The 22,599-nt window shown below is 34.0% G+C and overlaps 1 protein-coding gene across 9 annotated transcripts in view; it reads right to left on the reverse strand.

Annotated features, from left to right (window-relative positions):
• DGKB (diacylglycerol kinase beta) overlaps window positions 1-22,599 on the reverse strand; it is a 675,344-nt gene that overhangs the window by 426,064 nt on the left and 226,681 nt on the right. For 5 of the 9 annotated variants that reach the window (XM_023639309.2, XM_070264566.1, XM_003364809.5 and 2 more), the window contains one exon: window positions 2,355-2,387. The exons of the other annotated variants lie outside the window; for them this stretch is intronic. In XM_023639309.2, the coding sequence (XP_023495077.1) occupies window positions 2,355-2,387 (33 nt within the window). The remainder of the gene's footprint in view (window positions 1-2,354; window positions 2,388-22,599) is intronic. 9 annotated transcript variants of the gene reach the window in all.

Consider the following 22,599-nt stretch of genomic DNA (forward strand, 5'->3'; position numbering starts at 1 on the left):
CACATTGGGTGTAAACTCTTATAAGATTTCTATTCAAAAATCCTGATTGGAGGAAATGAAATTTAGGAATGAGAAGGCCCATGCCAAAATCATTTAATTTGGGCTGGGCACTAGCATATGGCAGTGCCGTTACAAAACTCTGTATGTGTGTGTGTGTACTTTAGCTTTACTCACTCTCCATTCCTTTTGCATGAGAAGCTAAAGGTTAAAAGCCAGGAGGCAGCGCTCTTGTATGTTCACACTCATTTCTTTCTACCAGTTGAGTTCAATGATCAACATAGTGATTTCTGTGTAGCCCCCAATCTGTTTATGCCAGTTGCAAGCGGAATTTATCTTGTTATTGTAACTGTGAAAATTAGTTATTACTTAAACCATTGGATTGTGCATGTAAAATGACTTCTTTTTATGAAAAATAACTTGTGTGCTTTGGAAACACACAATAATACAAGATGTGTACGTGTGTGTGTGTAGGAGGAGCCATCAAGTTAGGTCTGGACACCACAACAGTAAAAGCTTTGAGAATTAATAATACAAATCGAGAGAGTTTTTTCTACACTCAAATTCTTTCACAGGTGTCCTTGAGTTTCTATTGTACTTTAAAACAACTGAAACTGAGTATCACGGGTGACATATGCAAGAAAAGCTATATGCCATTTCCAAATAGTAGATTTGACCTCATGGAAAAGGCCTTGATCTTATGTCAAAGGTGTAGTCAGTGAATATACGTTTCCATAATTTAAGTAAAACGTTCGAGGCACATATATATCTTTCTGTAAGTTCCCTCATATACACTTTAACCACACTTTCAATAAACCAATGAGCAATTGTTCCTGATGGGGGAACATTCGGCTTCTTGTCTCTGTATATGTGTGTGTGTGTATGTATGTATATTCACACACTCATTCATTTACATACCCATACAAGGGCTTCAGGAAATCTTTGGAACAACGTAGTTGAAAAGAGTTATATAATGATTTCAGAGGATAGTGGAAACTTTAAGTTAACATAAACCAATATATCTTTCCAGAAAAAAAATAGGCAGTATAGGAAGACTTTTAAAAAAGCTGTCTTTTTAACAAATGAAAAAACCATATTACGAAAAAAGGAATTTGGTCTATTGATTCAATCTACATAATACAAATTATATAGTTGAATATGGGAGACCTTTAGAAATTAACAGGTCTAAAGAGAAACTTTGAATCTCCAATAGAGTGCCTCCATCTGCTTGATGGACTATGATGGGGCAAAAATAAACTCAAGGGCCTCAATGTATAAAATTAATTCTTTTACATTTAAATAATTAAATGATAAACTTCTTAATAACTTTGTCACTTAAGCATGTAATTTAATATCTCTATTTTATAGTAATTATGATAATAGTGATATCAACTGACATAGAATATAAAAAGTTTAATATTTCTCTTTGATTATTAACATTATATTTCAAGCATATCTCCAAGTATATTTTCAAGTATAACTCTGGTTATGAAATGAAAATTTTAAAAATTTCAATGAGGAAGTCTACATTTATTAGAAAACTGTTTTTAGGGGAGAGGGGAGAGACGTTATTACATTTTTGTGCAATTATATTATCTTCTAAAACTTATGTAGTACTCATATTTTACAAATAATATTTTTCCTAAGCAAGCAAATTCCAATTATAATTTTAAGAAAAATAATACCATTTGGGCATATCCTTTAGATATGATACAATTGAACAGGATATTGTCACCGAACAACATGCAGGCTTCACTTTATCAATGCGAAGATAGAGCTAACACTTTACTAAAACAAATGTTGTGGCATGCCTACATTTTTGTCAAAATAAAGGTCATTTATTCTGTGACTTTTATTCCAATGACTTTCTATACACTATCTTATACTAAATGGTGAATGTATCTGAACTCTTTTTAAAGTAATGGGCCCTTCAGAGTGAGCAAGAATTTCTCAACCTGCTATGATTGAAAGCTACATTTTAATAGCTCAAAGGACTCACGTATTTAGGGTTTTCAGCAAGGTATCTACATTTTAACTTGACAAGCAGGAATGATGCTATTCTTATACACCGGTCAAAACTCTTTGCAAAGTAACCTTTATTTTTTTCTGTACACTTTGTTTCACATAAATTTTTGTTTTCTTAACACTTATCACAAACATAGATTGAAAATTCTTCAAGTTTATCCCATGATGAAAACATACAGATCCCCGATTCCAAATATCAGAATATGAGAAAAAATAAGATGTACAAATTAATATTAGTGGATCACTGAAACAGTTCAAAATGTTCTTTATAACAATATAAGATGTATAATGACCTATAATTGCAAGTGTGAAAATCTTTTTTGATTACGCACCTCAGGGACTGAAACTCCTGAAGTGGGCAGAGTCTGTTGAAAAAGAGAAGTTCATATTAAAGCTGAAAAAGAAAGCCAAACTGAAAACAAATACCGCGGAAGCTTCTTATATCATTATTCTCCTGTGAAATAAGTGAATATCAAATGTACTTCCTTGTCATAATTTTTCTGCTTACTTTCATTAAATAAACGAATATCTTTTCACAAAATAAGCAACATTCTAATGCAGAGTGGGTTAGATTGTAGAATTACTTATCCAAAATACAATTTCATCCGCCCAAAGTAGACTGATCCACATCCTTGGCCAACTTCACAGACCTCTGTACAACAACGCTCATGTACTACATTCATATTTTGGAATAAGAACTCATCTCCGTATTCTATTACCCTTCATAAACCATTTCTACTAATTTTGTAAGTTGCCCATTTACCCAGCCCATTTTTCCATTTTCCAGTCCAATTCTCAGTCCTTCCTAAAAAAACTCTGTGTCTTTTTTGATGTGGGCATAGCTTATAGTGTTGATTTTATTTTGTGAAATTCTGGAAATAAGAAAAAAAATATTCCATTAGTATCAGGAAACAATAAAATGTAATCAAGTAGGTAGCAAGATTTTACTTGAAAGAATTAAAAGAAAAGGTGAAATGAAATACACTGAAGCAAGTCATCATGTCAGTGTATCTTCAGTTACCCGCCACTCCTTTTCTGAGTCCCATTGGGAAGGTGTTTGTTTGTTTGTTTGTTTGTTTTTCTGGCAAGAAACACAGAAAAGTTTATCTAATTCCAAGAGCCTGTGTCCTATGGTGCTTAGAAAAATTTGGAAGAATTGTTGACAAATCTCACCCATAATACTACATAAAGTTTTTCCACGGTGGAGGGTGGGGGGAGTAGAAAAGCTGGATGAGAAGCTAGGAGTTCTCAGATATTTGTGTGTCTCTGAAAAGGAGAGAGTGGTCATCATATTCCAGTTTCCTCCCCAGGACCAAGTTACGTGAAGGGGACTCTGATTGGTCCCCGAGATGGGTCTGAAAAGTCTGAAAGCGTAGATATTAGTTTAATCCTTACCCAGTGGAACTTCAGGAATTCAGCAAGAACCAAAGAATATACAGCTACATCTGAGGTAAAGGAGGCCTTAGATGGCTATAGCTGCTCAGCATAGAGATGGACTAGAAGGATTCAAAGCACCCAAAAGTGGAACAGAAGGAGAAAGGATCTAGGGCAGCCCTAGAGAAAATTAAGATGTCCAGGAAGACAATTCTATCTAGACGATATTTCCATAATGTTAGTAAAAAATACTGCAGCTGGAGATTTTTAGTCAAAAGAATTCATGAAGTGTGGGAGGATGAACTCAGATCAACTAACCCATTGACAAGATAACCCTATGGAAGTAACTGCTATCACTTCTCAGATGGATTGACAACAGGTTTAATAGAACTTTCACTGACAGTTTCCTGATTCCAGTAACATCCTTGACTTATGAGTTCAAGTCAGTCTACATAACACCTGCGGCAATTGGTGGTGGGGGATATGTTTGTGCTAGCTTCAATCTGGATCAGCTCAAAGCTTTTTGTCAGCCTTACTATTTTTCTTTCTCAGCTCTTGGTTGAAGCTTAGAACTGAATAAACATTTTAACACATGAATGTAGTCCTTCCATCTTTATTAGAATATATTAATGCTTGTTCTCCCTCAAATCCAGATTAAGTGACTTATCCTATGATTCCTTATCCTATTCTACAGCATGGGCCCAGAAAAGTCCCAGAAACTCTCAAGCAGCCAAACTAAGATGCTTATCAAGCAGCCTCCAGGGCATGAGTCACAGATGTCTTCTACCTTGGGAAAAGTCTATGCTCGTTGTACCTATGTCTGTACAGACTAAGGCAATGGAAAGCCCAGTGAAAAGATGACAGCTATCGAAATGGTTCAGAATAACAACAAAGTGAGTGAAAGAATCTCAAAGAGATCCTCCACCCCATCTCTACCACGAATGGAAAAAAATAGAAAGCTATAAAAGACATTTTTGAGACAAGTGTGGGCATTTGAATATAGAAAGGATAATGACTGATATTATGAAATTATTGCTAATATTCTTAGGTATAATAACAGTACTGTAATTGTATGGAGATTGTCTTAATCTTAGAAGATGCCTGCTGAAGTATTGAGAGATGTAGTGTCATATCACCTGCGATTTACATTCAAAAGTTTCAACTTAATAAAATATATATTACGTGTGTTCACTGTTGTAAATATGTATATACATCCATACAAAGTCATATATACATTCCATCCATCTATAAAATCATGGCAATGTAATAACATTTACTGAATATAGGTTGGGGATATACTGGATTTTGTGGCCTGATCCCACAAAAAGCATAGATAGATAATAAAAATCCCATTTTAAGGCCCCGCAAAAGAATCTGTGGGATGAAATTGAGCCCTGGCTGCCGCTTTGCTACCACTTGTGTAAAGAATTGGTAATTCACGGCTATTCATGTTTGCAGGTTTCCTCTTTCTAAGGGTATTGGGGATATGGGTTATCCACTGAGAGAGAATGAGGTTTGCAGAGAGGTAGCGAGATGAAGAAAGTAAGGAAATAGCAGAGATTTTGGCACTACTTCTCTGAGAATGGGAAAGCAGTCGACTAAGGATGTGTAACAGGATCAAGCAAAATTAAGGGCTCAGCTGGAGCAAGAAGTTATAAATATGTAAGAGAGAAAGCCATCAGCTCTGAAAATTTTCCCCAGCAACACTTAGACGTCTGAGAGCAACACCAGAAATTCACTCCAAGAATAAAGGTGATGGAACAACATATATATGAGCTCACTTACAATCAAGATGCATAGGCAAAGAGTGTGTATTAAATTAACATGTCCATCAGTAGCTTATCCCTGAGTTATAATAAGAAAACCATGGTATCTAGGTAAAAGGAAAGGAAGCAACTTGTTAGAACACAAATTCAGATATTATATTACTTTATTATTATATTACTTCATTTTTACTCTTCTGTTTATAATTTTTAAAATATCAAAGATGAGTAGAGTAAATGTTTTGGTTTTTTGAAAGTTATCATGAGTGTACAATTCTAAATGTAATATATTTTTAATCAGAATTAATCCAGGAACTGTATATTTGTATTTAATCAAATGTGAGTTGTGACTACAGAAGAATGTGATTGATTTTATTTAATCAGTATCATTTTAATATTAAATAGAATACACAGTACAGATAATTAGTTTAAAAGATGCATCTGCCTTCAGGGCACTTATTAAGTTCAACCTAATATCAAAGAATTTTTAAAAATCCTATTATTCTAAAGTATTGAGATATCTCTTGTCTTCATATTTTCTAACCTGTAATCATTTTAAATTGACAATTTAATCCAAATTGTCATAGGACAAAGAAAAATCTTTGTCGGAGAGATTATTGGAAGTTTGACTTAGTTAAAAATATAATAAGAGAACAGTACTCCCATTAAAAGGGTCATCAGTTATTTCAAGACTAAAGTAAAATTAACAGAATTATAACTTATACCTATACAAAAATGTTCTTATTTTTGAAAAATTGCCATTATGTTTATTGTCTCATTTAATCCTCCCACTAAATCAAGATACTCCATTTCTCAGACTGGGAAACTGAACCTCAGAAAGATGAGCTGACTAGCTCAAGAAAATAAAGTTAGTGAGAGAATCCAAATATATCACTTCCTTGTCCTAGGCTCCATTTATTCAAACAACAGCAGGTTTAACAAGAATTGTTTTTAAAGGGCGTTCTTTTTTAGCCATATCTATATTTTTTAAGTGATTTGGAAATCAAATTATTTTAAAATGTTGATGAACGCTGCAGAGTATTCTGAAACCACAATGTATATCTGTTCTGCCTGAAAGAACTGACTTCAATATCAATATGGCTTAATCTAACATCATAACTTCCAGTGCAATGGCAAATTAAAGTAGCCAAATAAAGCTATTTTAAATAGCTTGTTTTCCTTGTTTACAATTGGATATCTCTTGCATAAATAAACAAGTGGGAGACAGAGAGAAAAGCATATTTGGGAAAAGAACAATGGTCTTCCTAAAATGGTAAAGCGTCTCAGCCTGAAAGGGGAAGCTGTTCTTCTCTCATACATTATGTAAACAAATAAATAAAATGTATCAACAGCACCTCTAGGATATATAGATTAAGTACATTTGCTTTGCATTAATTTTATTTTCACATTTCAGCTTCATAATTCTTTTAAACTTTTATGATTTTGCAGATCCTTAAGTGCAGACACTCACACATAGGAACACAATACAAATTAGAAAGCAAATGAGAGTGAAATAATTTTTATACTACTAGTGTCTTTATTAACATCTTTAATCAAAGATGACTTCAATGTATGGCAAGTATGTCAACTGGAAGAATTATAAACTGTTTTTCTTTTCCAATGGCACTTGGGCATATCTAATTAAAGTGTAACAATCTAAAATAAAATATTTTAGAAGGTACACATAATATAATCTTATCCAAGGTCCCTTACCTAACCACTTCTCACTTGAGTCAAATTTTTAAGCTTGCATCAAAATAAGTTTAACAGTAAAAATAGTTTTGACTGAGGGACCGGCCTACTAGTATAGTGGTTAAGTTTGTACACTCCACTTCGGCGACCTGGGGTTTGAAGGTTTGGATTCTGGATGCAGACCTCTGTATTGCTCATCAAACCTTGTTGTGGTGGTGTCCCACAAAAAAAATAGAAGAAGACTGGCACAGATGTTAGCTCAGGGACAATCTTCCTCAAGCAAAAAGAGGAGGATTGGTAACAGATGTTAGCTCAGGGCCAATCTTCCTCACCACAAAAAAAAGTTTTAACTGAGATGATTTCACTACCCCCACAAAATATTATCTCAGAAAAATATTTTGCTCACAAAAATATACTATTCTCACTCTTGTAAATGTGATCATTTATGCATATTTGCAGAGTTTTCTTCTGAAGATATTTCAGAGAAGGGAGTTTGAGTCTCCCTCCTTAACAGCTCCCTCACTAGGTGTGCATGTCTGTGTCTAGAAAGGAAGCTCACTGAACCTTCTGGGAAAGTAAAATGGATATTTAGAAAGTTAAGGGGCACCAGATGTTTTCAACGAAAATGTTAAAAAATTTATCTTTACAGAGATATCCAAATCATTTCGAACATAGATATCTACATATAAAAGGAATCAACGAGAACAAGTGAAACCCTTTCTAATGTCATTGTTAATGTCTTGCCTATTTGATTAGTGAACTAAAACCATTATTGGTTAGGTCTCATAAAATCATCAAAAGCCAATATGGCTGAAGAAGGGTTCTTCAATTTCTTTTTAGCTCTGATCCACAAGAAGAATATTTGTATGTTTACATACTTGTAAAATAATTTCACAAAGACCACTTACCCTGTGTGCCCCGCTCTCTGATACATTCTGTTATTCTCTTCTCTTCACTTCTATTCTTCTTTACTTTACTCCATTGCTTTTCTTTCCATTCCTTTTTGAAATGCAGGTATAGATCCCCTAAATTTATTTCATGCCTCCCTCACCAACTGTTGGGGACTGCAGTACGAACGTGAAAAATAGGTTTAGAACATAGGATTTGGGGTAAAGCAAGTATTGCTTCTGCATGTTGTGTGATTTTAGGTACACTTCTTAATCTCTTTAAGCTTCACTTTACTCAAATGTACAGTGGGCAACATAATGTTAGGATTAGAAGGATGTCTGGCTAATTTAAGTTCTCGATAACTGGTAACTGTTTCATTAACCTTAGAACCCAAATGATTCCTTTAGTTTCCACTGCCTACTTAAAGCTCAGCAAGAAAGGAGTGCTTGCAATTTCTTCAAATGAAACCATTTTTGTTGCTAATAAGTAGATGGGAACCAACGGATTTTTTTTTAATAAAACATCTATTTTAGGGCCTTTAGAAGCAAGGGAAAGAAGGAAAGATGCAGGAAGGAAGAGAAGAGGTCAAAGAGAGAAAGCAGTGGAGAAAAAGGGAGAGGGAGGGAGAGGAGGCTTAGAAGAGAAGAACGAAGTCCTCCCTGCTACTCTCCTCAATCCTAGAGACCATCCTTTCCAAACTTGGAGTAAAGAAAACAATGAAATTGAGCCAAAGAAGGATAGGAGTTGATATTTAGAGATTACTTTAGTTTTTTGTTTTTGTTTTTGTTTTTTGGTGAGGAAGATTGGCCCTGAGCTAACATCTGTGCCAATCTTCCTCTATTTTGTATGTGGGATGCTGCCACAGCGTGGCTTGATGAGCACGTGGTACGTAGGTTCACACCCTGTATCTCAACCTGTGAACCCTGGGACGCTGAAGCAGAGCGGGCAAACTTAACCACTATGCCACCGGGCCAGCCACAGTTTTTTGTTTAAAGTATTACAAAATTCTTAAACATCAGATTTAACCATCCCCGAACCCGTTTGAAAACAAAACACACATCTTATTGATTATTTTTTTTCAGATAATTTTTTAGACCTCATACTTTACATACAGATAATTAACAGATAGTGATTTATGAGTATGTGTATGTATATATGATTATGCTTGTGAATGCCTGGGACAGGGATCTAAATGTGGTTAATGGTTTGCAATAGAGAAGCACTCTCAAAAAAAATCTGATTGTAATAGATTAATACCTACTGGATTTATGTTCATAAAATTAATCAATAATACTTCCTGTTATGCCTGTTCTTTCTCTTAACAAATACATGAACTCATTCTAGAAATGTATCAGTGTATCGTTAACGTACTGCTGCTTTCCAAAATACAGAAAAATCACTCTAGGTAATGAAAGAATATTGATAATAATATTTAGAATTAAAGCATTAGGTTGCTAAGTTTTCCTTTTCATCAATCTTAGCAAAGACCTTGAATTAAAAAACAAATAAGTTGTAATGAAATTTGTTCTCATCGTTTGCCCCTCTAAATATCCACTGATCTCACACCAAAGCATTTTGTAACCAGGTTAAAGTCCAATTCTGTACTCACATTAGGCTAAGATTCAATTGAGTTAAAATTTTACACTGACTGCCAGTCAACCTTATCATGAACTTTCATTATGTGCATGTAATTAATTGGGTCCAACGAACAATATCAGCACAGAGTTATAGACTCTTTTCCCCCGACCATATAATTAGAATATAATTACCCACAGGATATCAGAATGATGCAAAACCTTTCCTCTAAATGCGCCCTCATTAGGAAACAAGTCTCAATGTACATTTATTCAATCAGTGTGAATTAATTAAAATGTTACTGAAATAAAAGAGGGCAGCAATAAAGAGTATCTGACATCTATTAAGAGACTATCACTTGAGATCTGCATGCACAGTTTATATTTAAACCCATTTAGCTCAAGTAGGAACTTGGCCATGTAATATTATGTACATCCGGGATACTAGAAAATCTGGATAAAGGAATCAGTGTGTCATTGTTTTTGAAAAGAGTGTAGTATACAATGCATACAAAATCTTCAAGAATCTGAGTAGGTTTCTAGAAGCCCCATTATTCCCTGATGAATCCATAAAGATGTTATCATCACATAGTGGTGGAGAGAAATCATTTTTAACTATAGGTATCCAGGGAATTAGTTGTTCATCTCAGACCTTTCTATTACAAATCTGACATATGTGTTTTAATATGGCTTAGGAGATAATGGTCGCAAAAGCCTAGACTTACAAAAGCACTAATTATTTTTGTTTTTGTGATAAAGAAAATAGCCTCAATCACTTAAGCTAGCTCAAGTTATTTCAATAGCATATTTTTTAAGCAGAATATCCACATGCACCTAAGAATATATTCTTTTTTAAGAGAATGCATATTACATCACACTTTCAGATTATATAAAATATGGAAAAAATAGTAAATGCATAAAGAAGCTGAGAGACATATGATGCATAGCCCACAAGAAGCTACTGATTCATGTAAAAACATTCTTCTTAACACCTATTTATCTTGATTTCTCTAGTACCTGGCATGTTGTCATATGCAATAAAAGTTTATTGTATAAATTAATTAATAAATAACCCTAACAGAAAGGAATACTTAGTGTTATTCAAAAACAATATCATAAACAGTAGCAAAAATTTTAAAAAGCTATCTGTAATACTATATAAAGACATACAGAGATTTTCAAGCTTTCTACATTATCACATAATTACTCAGACATTTTTAGCTTTAGAAATAAGTTTTATAAAACTTAGTTCTGCTAATCAAAATCTGTCGTTCATTCTTACAAAGAGACATGACCACTTTATAATGGAAATTCTGAATGAGAACTAAGATAAATAGGCCATCTATAAAATTGCTACTTTTCATATGCTCTTTAGGAGTAAATTCCAACTGGTTTTTAAACGGTTGCTTGTTTTATTTTAAAAGAAACTTTAACTCCATAAAATAATATATTTTCTAAATGTTCTGAATGCAGGTTATATTTACAAAATGGTGTAATGTTTCATTCAGATATTAGACTGGTCTTGGCAAAGACTAAAAAATGAAAAAAATAATGGACTCACTCTTGCTAAGCAAGAAGGGAGATTGTCTCACACGAGTTTGCTTTATTTTTAACATAAAAGTTTCTGTAGAATTTTAGTAACAAAGACATGCAGCTATAGTTGCTTGCTGAAAATGCAGTGATTTGAGTAACATTAACTAAACTACCACATTAACTAAGGGTAATTACCACAAAAAAGAACAAAAAAATCCTACTAATAGAAGACGAACAATTTTAAAGTCCCATATAGTAGTAAACATCAATTTTCATTTTCTGAGCTACGCTGAGTGAATATTTATGATATTTTACAGAGACTGCTGTATTGCTTAAGCTATAGTTTTAAAAATCAGACTTTAAATATAATTTAATATCCAGAGGAAAATGTCTTGATTCTCCTCAGAATTCTGAAACGCTCCTTTTAAGCTCTTTACTCGCAATACCACTTTATTTTAAATATCATGCATTTCACAGTACCATCTATTGGATATTTTATATAACTACAACAACACAGCAACCATAAATTTTCCATAATTTAGTAACAACTATAAAATACTTCAAGTTCCACTCCAGAAACTAAAAACAATGCTTGTTTGACATCCACTAATATTATCTCGTCATCACATAATGTAAACTCAATTTTATTAGCTTGTAACAATAAAATTCAATTGGCATGGTTATTAATGATTTTTAAAGAAAGCCTCTGTGTCACACATTTATTTTAATTCTTATTTGATATTTGTATCACTGTTTGATGTATTTCTTCTTGACTCAGGAAAAAGAGTGATAACACATGGGAGTGAAAAGAGCTGGCTGAATGTTACTCATTAACTCAGTAAAATTTGATGAGCATCTACTACATATTAAATTGTATTAGACACTAGAGATAAAGAGAGAAACCCCTATAGTGTGAGTGATAGGTATGATGGTGGTGCTATTCAATGAGCACAGGGAACAGTTTCACAAGAAACATTTTAAGCTCAGTTTTTGGTGTGTCGAGGCCTCTGTGGGACATCCAAGAGGAAATTTACATGAAGCTGAGTATTTTGATCTAGAGGAGGGAGGGAACAAGCTTACACAGACATATTCAAAAGTGGTAGTTGTAGTCATGGAATTGGATGAGATCATTTACATAGAATATAATGACAAGAGAACATAATTAAAAATGGAAACCTATGCATTTTTAAGAATAGAAAGAGGACTAGGAATTTAGCAATATAGATAAAGTGTGGCTAGAGAAATAGAAGAAAAACTAGTAGAAATGTGTTAGATGAGCATTACATAATATGAGAACCAAGCATTTCAAATACTGTCAAATGCTGAAGGGAATTCAAAAAAGATCACTCTTGGAAAGGATGTCTAGCAGATGCTGTTGGTAGCCCAAAGCAAATCCTTGTTACCTGCCCGTGGCGCGTATCCCCAAACGCTAAGTGTGCTGACTGCTGAGAACTTCTAACTGTCCCATTTCCTGAAGAATTATCTTTTGCTCACAGGAGCAGGCTCTCCTGGGAGCATCTCCTATCCTGGAGGAGGTCACAGCTGTTGAATGAATAGTATGGGTTAGAAAAAGTCAGCCCCTTTGTCTTCAATTAACAGCATTTCTATGGTATGATTTGGTCCCAGATTCCCCAAGGTTCAGGCCAAGGCTTAAAGTCTCCCTGTGACCACTTCCTTGCTCAAAGCATGCCCCTTTCTTTTCCTATTTCCTCCCTCCCTTAAAGATCTTTTTTATAAAGAAACATTCCTCCCTCTATAAATCACACACAGCTGAATCCCTGCTTCATGCTCTGCTCCTGGGGAATCCAACCAAAAAGAGTGCCATTGGATGTAGGATGGATGGTAAGAACATTTTTAGACCAATTTTACAGTCAAAGATTAGAATAATGTGGGTTGAGGAGGAAGAAGGAGGGAAACCTGACAGTGAGTGTCCTTCACACTTGCATATACTTATGGCTACATTAACAGGCAGACAAAGACCACATCCATGTACAAATCCAGAAAATAGCATTGCACAGGTGAAAGAACAGCCCTTCCTCTAGTAGGGGTTCTATGACAGACACTCAAGTAAGAGTAAAAACAGAGAAATTTCGGCGCTGGGCTCAAGTCTGGGTGCTGTCAAGTGCTACTTAACCTAAGTATGTTGGATTACACCTTGAGTTTTTTCAACTGTAAATTAATGAATCAATATATTATTACAGATTGTGACAAATGCCATGAAAGGAGAAAAACGGGGAGTTCTAGGAGAGAGAAGCAGAAAATGATAGAACAGAAGAAATCAGAGGAATATAGGCAGTGGAATACTCAAGGATGTTGGAGAAACGGTAACCAAATAAAAGAATTTGAAAATGCTTGTGGTTGGGATATAATAGGAGTAATGTAATAAGGAATAAAACACAAGGTGGTGAGTTGTATTCCTCCAGGATTTGAGTTTCCTTGGGCAAATGAGGCCAAACTGGTCAAAGCTCCTGGGAGTATTAGCAACAGAATTTGAAATGATAGATTTTATCATCTAGACTGAATAGCTAGGAGTGGGCATGGAGGTCTAGACAAAACTAAACTATCCTTATTCCACATAAAGGGGAAACATAGGTTGAACTAGGGAACAAAGACAGGAATGAGTCAAAAATCATCGCACTATGCATGAAATTGATGTATAGACCAAAAGTTACATCTCAATCAATTCTTGCTCAAGATTCAAGCGAAAGTTGAGAATAGACAAGTTATATTTAATAATAAAACAGAGGAAAGCATATACATAAATACTTTATGATCACCACCATTTCATCTGGAATCATTAAAACCACAGGTTACCTTTGCAAGGTGGAATATATCCGTAAATGTCTAGTGGTGAGGGGATTCTGATTTTTATTGCACTCAAAATTTAAAAGTTAGAAGACGGAAATGATATAAAGCATTTATTTCTACTGTAATGCAGTTAGATCTGGATATTTGCCCTGCCCTAACCCCAGTCTTCCTTTGAGGGCACACAGAAATGCCAACACAGAGGTTCAGGTATTTGGGAGCTTTCACTACACAGTGTGGCAATTTAGACTCACTAACGTTGAGAAGACCCGATTTTGCACATCCTGTCAACACTGAGTATTATCATTTTAAAAATATTTGCCAAAATGGATAGAAAAAGTATATCTCACTGTTTTAATTTGCATTTCTTGATTATTTATGAGGTTTAGGTGTTTAAATTACTTTTTAGTTATTTGCATTAATTTCACAAAAGAGAACTTTTCTTGTTATAATGCTTATGTTTACCTTGATTTGTAAGTTTTGGTCTTTGCCATTTTTTACAGAAATTTTTGATTGGTCAAGTCGGTCAACATTTTTTTTTTATCTTTCCCTTTTTATGAAAAAGGTAAAAAGACCTTCTATAAGCAAAAATTAAATCTTTAATCCATGTTTGATTTATTTTGGAACAGGTTTAAGTAGAATTTATTTAGTTTCCCACATGGTCGTAAAGTAATCTCAATACTACTGATCCCCACCATCTCGGCCAGGTTTGATGTGCGACCTTCATCATATACTACATTGTTGCACATAGTTCAATATGTTTTAGACTTTCTACTAGCTCGTTATCTGTTCTAGAGCAAGTATTATATTATTTTGATCACTGTAATTTTAATAAACATATTCTTAAAATTTCTTAAAACAGTTCTTTCCTTATTACTCTTCTTTCTCAGAATTTATAATGCGTTTGTGCACATTTATTCTTCCAGGCAAACTTTGGAATCATTTTGTCAAACAAACAGTGTTGCATGGAAATTCTATTAAGTAGATGAGTGACCGAAACGTAGGTTCTTTATAGTTCAATTTGATTTTCTTCAGTTTACTTAAACTTAAGAGAATACTTTAGTTTTCAGTTTTTGTTTAGGGACAGCGTGCTCTCTTTTTACCTTAATACCTGTGCATCACAGGAGATTTTCCTAATCCTCTCCTTTCAATTACTGATTCAGCATCCTCCATGAGGATCTGATGTATTTTAGTCTGTGCTAAGACATCATTTTTCTCTACATCTTTTCTTAACCTTCCAATTATCCATTTCAAATCAGTATATTGCAAAGTAGATGTTTTCTTTAGTATTCCTGACCATGTAAAACAATTGCTATTAACATTTTCTTCTGCCCAATGCAATAAATCTTCATGTATGACATCCATCTAAACTTTGACTGTGATACTTGTTTCTTTTTGCAGAATTATTACTATTTGATTTTGGCAACAGGTAGACTTATTTATACTAAAACGTACTTTGGCTATAAGCCATCAGGCTACATTGACAGATGTTATAAAAAAGCGAAACTTGGGGCTGGCCCCGTGGCCGAGTGGTTAAGTTCGCGCGCTCCACTGCAGGTGGCCCAGTGTTTCGTCGGTTCGAATCCTGGGCGCGGACATGGCACTGCTCGTCAGACCACGCTGAGGCAGCGTCCCACATGCCACAACTAGAGGAACCCACAACGAAGAATACACAACTATGTACCGGGGGGCTTTGGGGAGAAAAAGGAAAAAATAAAAAATCTTTAAAAAAAAAAAAAAAGCGAAACTTAAGGAAACCAACACTACTACACTGATTCTAGCAATATTGTTGAGGTAGACTCCCTACCAACACACTTTCACATGGAAGAAATTAAACTCGGGTCTAAGTAACAACAATAACAATAAAAAGTGTTTCCTCTCAGTCAATGGTTTGGTTTTATATTGTGAAAACCGTCAAGTTTGTATTTCCCCCTTTTTCCTAAGGCTAGTAAGAAACTCAGGGACAAATTTGCAAACTACCTCTGTCAACATTTTAGGATATTGTGACATAAATTTCTATGTGTAACGTAATTTTGGCACAAACTTACCATGTTTTACATTGCTGCGTACTGTGTGTTTATAAAAGCTTTCTGGAATACTGTTGGTAATAAGTTGTAGAATAAAAATTCATTAATATATATCTCACCTCTTCACTTTAAAATCAGACACAGATGATATTCTTTGTTTTGTTTGAGCCTATTTCATAGATTTTAGATTTTAAGTATTTTTAATCCTTCTTTAAATAATGCTCATTTTTGGCTACACGTTTCAGATTTCCAGAAGATTTTCAATTAACGGAACTTCCAGTTTTTGTCATATCAGCCTTTTGTTTTTGCTTTTCTATAAATCATGACAAAACTGACAGAGTATAAGTGCATTTTCTTTAAAAAATTATAATAACTTACTCTGGTTACAGATATATTTTAGGCATAAATATCATAGGAACTTGTAGAAATATTTTACAGTCCTATCAAAAAACCAACTAAAAATAGTATTTTAGATTCCTAAAAATAGATCTCTACCATATTTATTTAGGTAGAAAAGATATAATTAGCCATAATATGTGAACTTTTCCTCTAAATTACACCTTGTTTATAAGTATACATATTCCATGTAATATAGCCTAGGCTAACATAAATATGGGCTCATCAGAAACTGGCAAAACCAGTCTAACTAAGGCAATGTAAAAGATAACTGGTTCATCTCACAAATATAGATGATGGAATCATCCCTTAGTGATGCAGGGTCACTTTCCCACTTCTTAGACTATATCCCTTTAAGTATAGGTACAGGAACACTGTGCCCAACCAAAATGAATGTACACGTATTTTGTAAACATTATAACTCTCTAGTGCTTAATGTGTTCCTCATCGGAACTGGAATCAGAAAACCATTGGCAAAAAATATAGAAACATTCAGAATTTCATTCTACACATTAAAAAAAAAATAAATAAAAAGTAGCTATCCTTTATGAATAATACCATGAAATTGAGTCTAGGTTAGAGTTTCAAAATATGGAAAAAAATGAGATTCCTTTTTGCCTATCATTACTATGATGACAATTATGAATTGATCTATAATGAATATTAATTAAATGAATATTAAGTAATGACATTGATGAAACATTTATTGAGCACTGACAATGTGCTTTGTCCCCACTCTTTAGACAAAAAGAAATTGCACAGGCACAAACCACATAGTACATTACATAAAGGATTTCAAGAACATAGATGACTTCAGTAACTGTGGTTAAAGGTTAGAGAGGTAAATGGAAAAGAAGGTAAAGCAGCCAAAATGAGGTTAAATAAAATCTGAAGCTCAGTATTGCAAGTCACATCCTTAGCCAACTGTTCACACCTCTCCACCAGACTCTACACTTCTGGGAGCTCTATAACTAGTATAGGAAACAAGGTGACAGAGAATTCAAAATCCGAATTTCAGAATCACAGAGAATTCAAATATCTCCCTCCCTCCTTTACTTAGTTGATGTTTAGTATTGAAGTTGTCATTATTAACTGTTGCTGGTTAGAGTTAGGTGACAGACAGAAGAGAAAGAGCCCATAATACTCAGACTGTGAAAAAGAAATACACGCTATACTGCCACTCCCTAACAGACCTTCTGACACCACTGAGGAGTAATGACTTGGTTCAACACATGCTCTAAGGAAAGATTAACATACTCTATGCTATTTAAGACTTAATCACCATATCTACAACGCATAATTTAGTAGAATTCTTATAATTATGGAAGAGAAAGCAAGATCGGAAGTAGAGGAGAAGTTAAGATAGACATATGGTTCTCTGAGAGTGTTATGCGGAGAGAGACGTAAATTGCTGCTTCAGCAACACCACAACTTGGCCAAGTTTGCAAAGTCACAGTGAAGAAGGAAGAGAGGTAGAATTGGAACCATTTAGATCAAATCGAAAAAATACATTTAAAATTGATATTTTCCAAATAGTTTTGTTTTTCCTTTCTCTGAGCTAACAAACTTTATTTACTTTGTTGATATTTAATGCAATATAGGATATCATAACAAGAGAAAGTATTCCAGGAAGAACACACCACAATTGGTCCAAAAGGGGCACAATGCTGGACATAATCTCTGTTTTATATTATATCACTTCCTGCCAATGAATACTACTTTTACTGTATGTTCTGATAGTTTTATATTATATCACTTCCTGCCAATGAATACTACTTTTACTGTATGTTCTGATAATACTATGACTGTTTAAAAGTAAGGTAACTTAATCATCTAAAATTAGTTTTTAAATGTTTAAACAATTAATAGTTTATTCTAAAACTAACTTTTAGTTTTAGGAAATATTCTAATTACTATGTTCCTGATTTGGGAATATGTTTACAGGACAGAAAGAACTCAACAATTGTGAAATCTGAGTCATCTGTAGAACAAAATAATACAGTATTGGAAAAAATAACACTGTTTTGCAGTATTGATTAGAGAGTAATCAGGAGAAGCCACTCTTCATAAAGATGTTTACTAAAGAGTTATTTATAATAACAAAATAAGGAATTGCAAGCATGCTAGATTTAAACACTATTTTAACTAACTTATGAAATCTTCACTTGAGATATTATGGAGCCATTAATAGTCATATTCCATAGCATAGAGAAATGCATAAACATTTAAAGATATCAGTTTAAGTGTACAAATAAAATGCCATGTGCCATATTAATTTAATTACAAAAATGTCATAAAATATACATCTAAAAATCAAAAGGAAAATTTTAATAGTGGTTCTATTTATATATTAATAATGGTTCTTATATAACTGCATTAGAGATTTTGAAAATTTTTCTCTTCATTCTTATATGTTTCCACAAATTGTATTTAATAAATGCCTAGTCCTTTTATAATAAAATGTTGAAATTCACTTTCTTAGTTCCAACATAAAACCTACAATAATATCAATATTAGAGGATACCAACTGAGTACTTACTATATAGTAGGCATAATTCTAAGCAATTTTCATGAATTAATTCATTAATTCCATTTTACAAATGGAATATAGAGGTATAAAATGTTAATAGCTTGCCCAGATCATAAAACTAGTGAAAAAACCAGGATTCAAAAAGCCAGGATTCAAATACAGAGAGCCTACTGCCTAACAGCATTCTAAAAAGATTGAACCAATTTACTCTCCTACCTGCAATGTATCAATAATGCGATTGCTTCATATCCTTTCCAAGACTTAGGACTTTAAATTGTCTTAATCATTCTGATGGATCTATAGTGTTATTTATTGAGATTTAAATATGCATTTTTCTGACGAGTAATAACTGTGGGTATATATATGTTCATAGGTGAGTTCTGTGTACAGTCCTGTGCCACATAAGGATGTTTTGGTCAATGAAGGGCTGCATATCTGACGGTGGTCCCACAAGATTAGTACCAGATAGCCTAGGTACATAGGAGTCCATATGATCTCAGTTTGTGTAAGTACATTCTATGATGTTCGCACAATGACAAAATCACCTAATAACACATTCCTCAGGATGTATCCCGTCGTTAAGCGACGCATGACTGTAATTATTTTGTACAAATGCCTGTTTACGTTTTTTGCCGTTTTGAATCAAATTGTTTGTTGCTTATTATTGATTTATAGAAATTCTTTTTATATTCTGATCACAAGTCATTTGTCACCATTCTATAACCATTTGAAAGAAACAACCTGCCCACAAATCCAGAGTTTACGTTAGAAACTTAAGTTTCTAGTCTTCTATCTTTTCTAACTATCACTATCCCCTGCTTATTTCTGATTTCTTTCTCCTCAATTGCTCTTCCATAACTCACCTCATTTCTAAAACTTTTCACTGGACTATCCGGAACTTTTGTTTAAAGTAAACAAATTATCCTTTTCTTTTCCAAGTCGCTGCCGCTTTCCCTCTAACAATTCTGGAAAGAGGTTGCTTATTCTCTTACCCATTACTGGTTCTATACTTTTTATGGAAATCTCTTGGCTTTCCATCAAAAACATCATTCCTCCAGCCCCAAAGTAGAATCTGTTTTCATTTGAGGCCCATGGAATCTAATAGTTCTCTCCTCAACCCTTATTCATTGCTGTCCCATAGCAACTGTTTCATAAAGACTCTGCAATTATCCTGGGTGGTTTTAAGGACAACACATAATAAACCATCCCCAGAGGTCCTTGACCTCCTGCCAGCTAGTGAACTTCCTCTGCACCAGTTGAGCCCCCTACATCCATGGCTGCAGGCTGGACTTTACCCTCCTCTGGAACTAATCAATTCTGAAATCAAGTCAAACTCTAACATTCCACTCTCTGCTACAATCTTCTCTCCTGGTTCCCTCATTTTCTTACTCTCTTGATGTTTTCTGAATATTCTCATCATACTCTCACAATTAGACTCTCATATTTCCTCTGCTCCTTGCTTTAAATTCATTTTAAATCATACTCCTGGCAGAATTATAATTCTAAAACTCAAATTTGCTCATGTAATCTCGATTATGTTCTGGATAAAGTCCAACTCCTGGACCACACAGGTCAGCTTTTCACAATCACAGATTTTATCTTGTCTGTCTCTCCAAGCCTCACCTTTACCCACAGTCTTAATAAACATTTTGCAGTTTCGAGATCTCTCTCTGTACGCTCTTGTCACTGAGACTATTCATAAGGAGCTCACTTTGCATTTGCTGGCCAGGTTCCTATTTACTTTTCAAGATTCAACTCAAGCATCATTTCTTCATGAAAGTTTTCATTTACTCTTTGAATTACCATCAGGATGGATGAAGATTCTCTTCACTAGAACCTCAATAAGTTAATATTCATCACACCATAATATGTAATCTGCTTGCCTGTCTTGACCAAGAGACTCTACATTGCAGTAAATAAGAGGACCATCTTATCTACATTTTTAGCTCCAGTGACTTTAATAAAAGCCAAAGGGAAGAAGAAAGAAAGGAAGGAGAGAGAAGAAAAAATAGTAGGAATCTAGCACTATAGATATTGTGTATATAAATAATGTACATTAATTATCAGTGCTGATCTTAAAAATACTTTAAAGATATAGTCACAACAGTTAGTATATAAAAAGTGTAGTGGCCGGCCCTGTGGATGAATGGTTAACTTCGCGCACTCTGCTTAGGTGGCCCAGGGTTTCAGCAATTCAGATCTTGGGAGCGGCCATGCTGAGGCGGTGTCCCACACAGCACAACTAGAAGGACCCACGACTACAATATACAACTATGTACTAGGAGGCTTTGAGGAGAAGAAGGAGAAAAAAACAAAACAAAACAAAAAAACCCAAAAGATTGTCAACAAATATTGGCTCAGGTGCTAATCTTTAAAACAAAAGAAAAAAAGTGGATACTTATCTGTGCTATAAACTCAAAGTAATCATACTTAAAGAAAAGTAATAATAAACTTCAGGTAATCAACACTATATCATCCCTACTTTTTAAATGATCGATTTCAGCAATATATACTGATACAGAAAATGATTAAATGGTTAATTCCTTATTTAGAGCATAAGAACCTTGCTTTTAAACAGTAATGTAATTATTTTATACATAGAGAAAACTAATTAAATCGTGTAGCTAAATATAATAGAAATGATTCTTATGATGATTTGCTTCATTTCGCTGTTCAAACATAAAGTTTAAAATGCTACTTCCTCATGAGACATCTCAAGTCTCCTTTTGTGATAGTGGCAGAATTAATTGAATAAAAACTTAACCCAAACTGAAGAATCACTATAAAAACTCACGTAATCATAGAGACCCAGTTTGCCTGATCATTAAAAAAACATATAAAATTTAGAATCAATGTGAGACTATACTATAGCTCTAGAGAAATTGATCAAATTTATAGCTTTCTCTATGAAATTACTCTAAGAATCAAAGGGACTCCATCTAGACTATTCCTTTGATTTCTGTGACCTAAGAAATTTGTATACTATTAAAAAGATTTTTAAAGTACTAAATGAGGCCATTATAGTTAAGGGAAATTTATGAATAGGATAGTAATAAAGTTATAGACTAGCACACAGAAGTAAATAACATGTATCCCAGCATCATAGTCAAATGTGGATATAAATTTAACCCTAAGCTTCCTAAGGATAGAAGATAAAACATGACAGTAATAAGACTCATAGAGCCCAAAAAGATAATAAACCATGATAAACAGGCCTTAAAGGGATTTTTGTTAGTTAATGAAGGCATTTCCAACAACACACCTTGTTTTGTTACAATAGAGGGGTTCATATGATTTTTTTTAAATGCTTTTCAATGCCAGTTAATGACATAAGAGTGAATCCAAATTTAATTTAAGCAAATCTGTGAGGGAATAAAAGAACATGGAACCAATCTGTCTTGGGTTAGGGGTAAACTTTAGAACATAGAAGAGTGCGTGGGTTGCATGCTTATCAGGCCATGTTCCATATCAAATTATTGCAACTTTCAGCATTGTAACTTCGACTGGGATTGCACAGCAGAGATTTTTGAGTGTGATCTAAAATAAGAATCAAGAATGAATTTAATGGAGCCCATTAAAGACAGAGTACCTGTTTTGTCAATCAATGGGTAAGGGTTAAGGGCCTTTAATAGAAATTAAGAAGCTGATTGAGAGTCCCAACTGAATAAATTAGATTCACTTTCCATTTGTTCAAAGGTGAGATGGGGGAAGACCTTCAAGAAATCTAGCTTTGTAAACAGTTGTGAATTATCTTCAACATGGCAGTAAATGGACTGTCATCGTAAACATTTTTTGCTGGAAAATTTATCAAAGAAAGCATTATAAGTACCTAAACACAGTCATTGAAAAATTTTGGTAAACTTTAAGCAATGCAGCTTTTTGATAGTATTCTCAAAATATGCTAGGTGCCAACTGCAACTCCAGAAAACAGCGATTATATTTGACGTATGGAATCATTGGTTACCTTTCGATTTTAATTTCAGAGTAGCTGGTTT

The sequence above is a fragment of the Equus caballus genome, chromosome 4 (assembly GCF_041296265.1).
Source record: "Equus caballus isolate H_3958 breed thoroughbred chromosome 4, TB-T2T, whole genome shotgun sequence".
NCBI classification, from domain to species: Eukaryota; Metazoa; Chordata; class Mammalia; order Perissodactyla; family Equidae; genus Equus; species Equus caballus.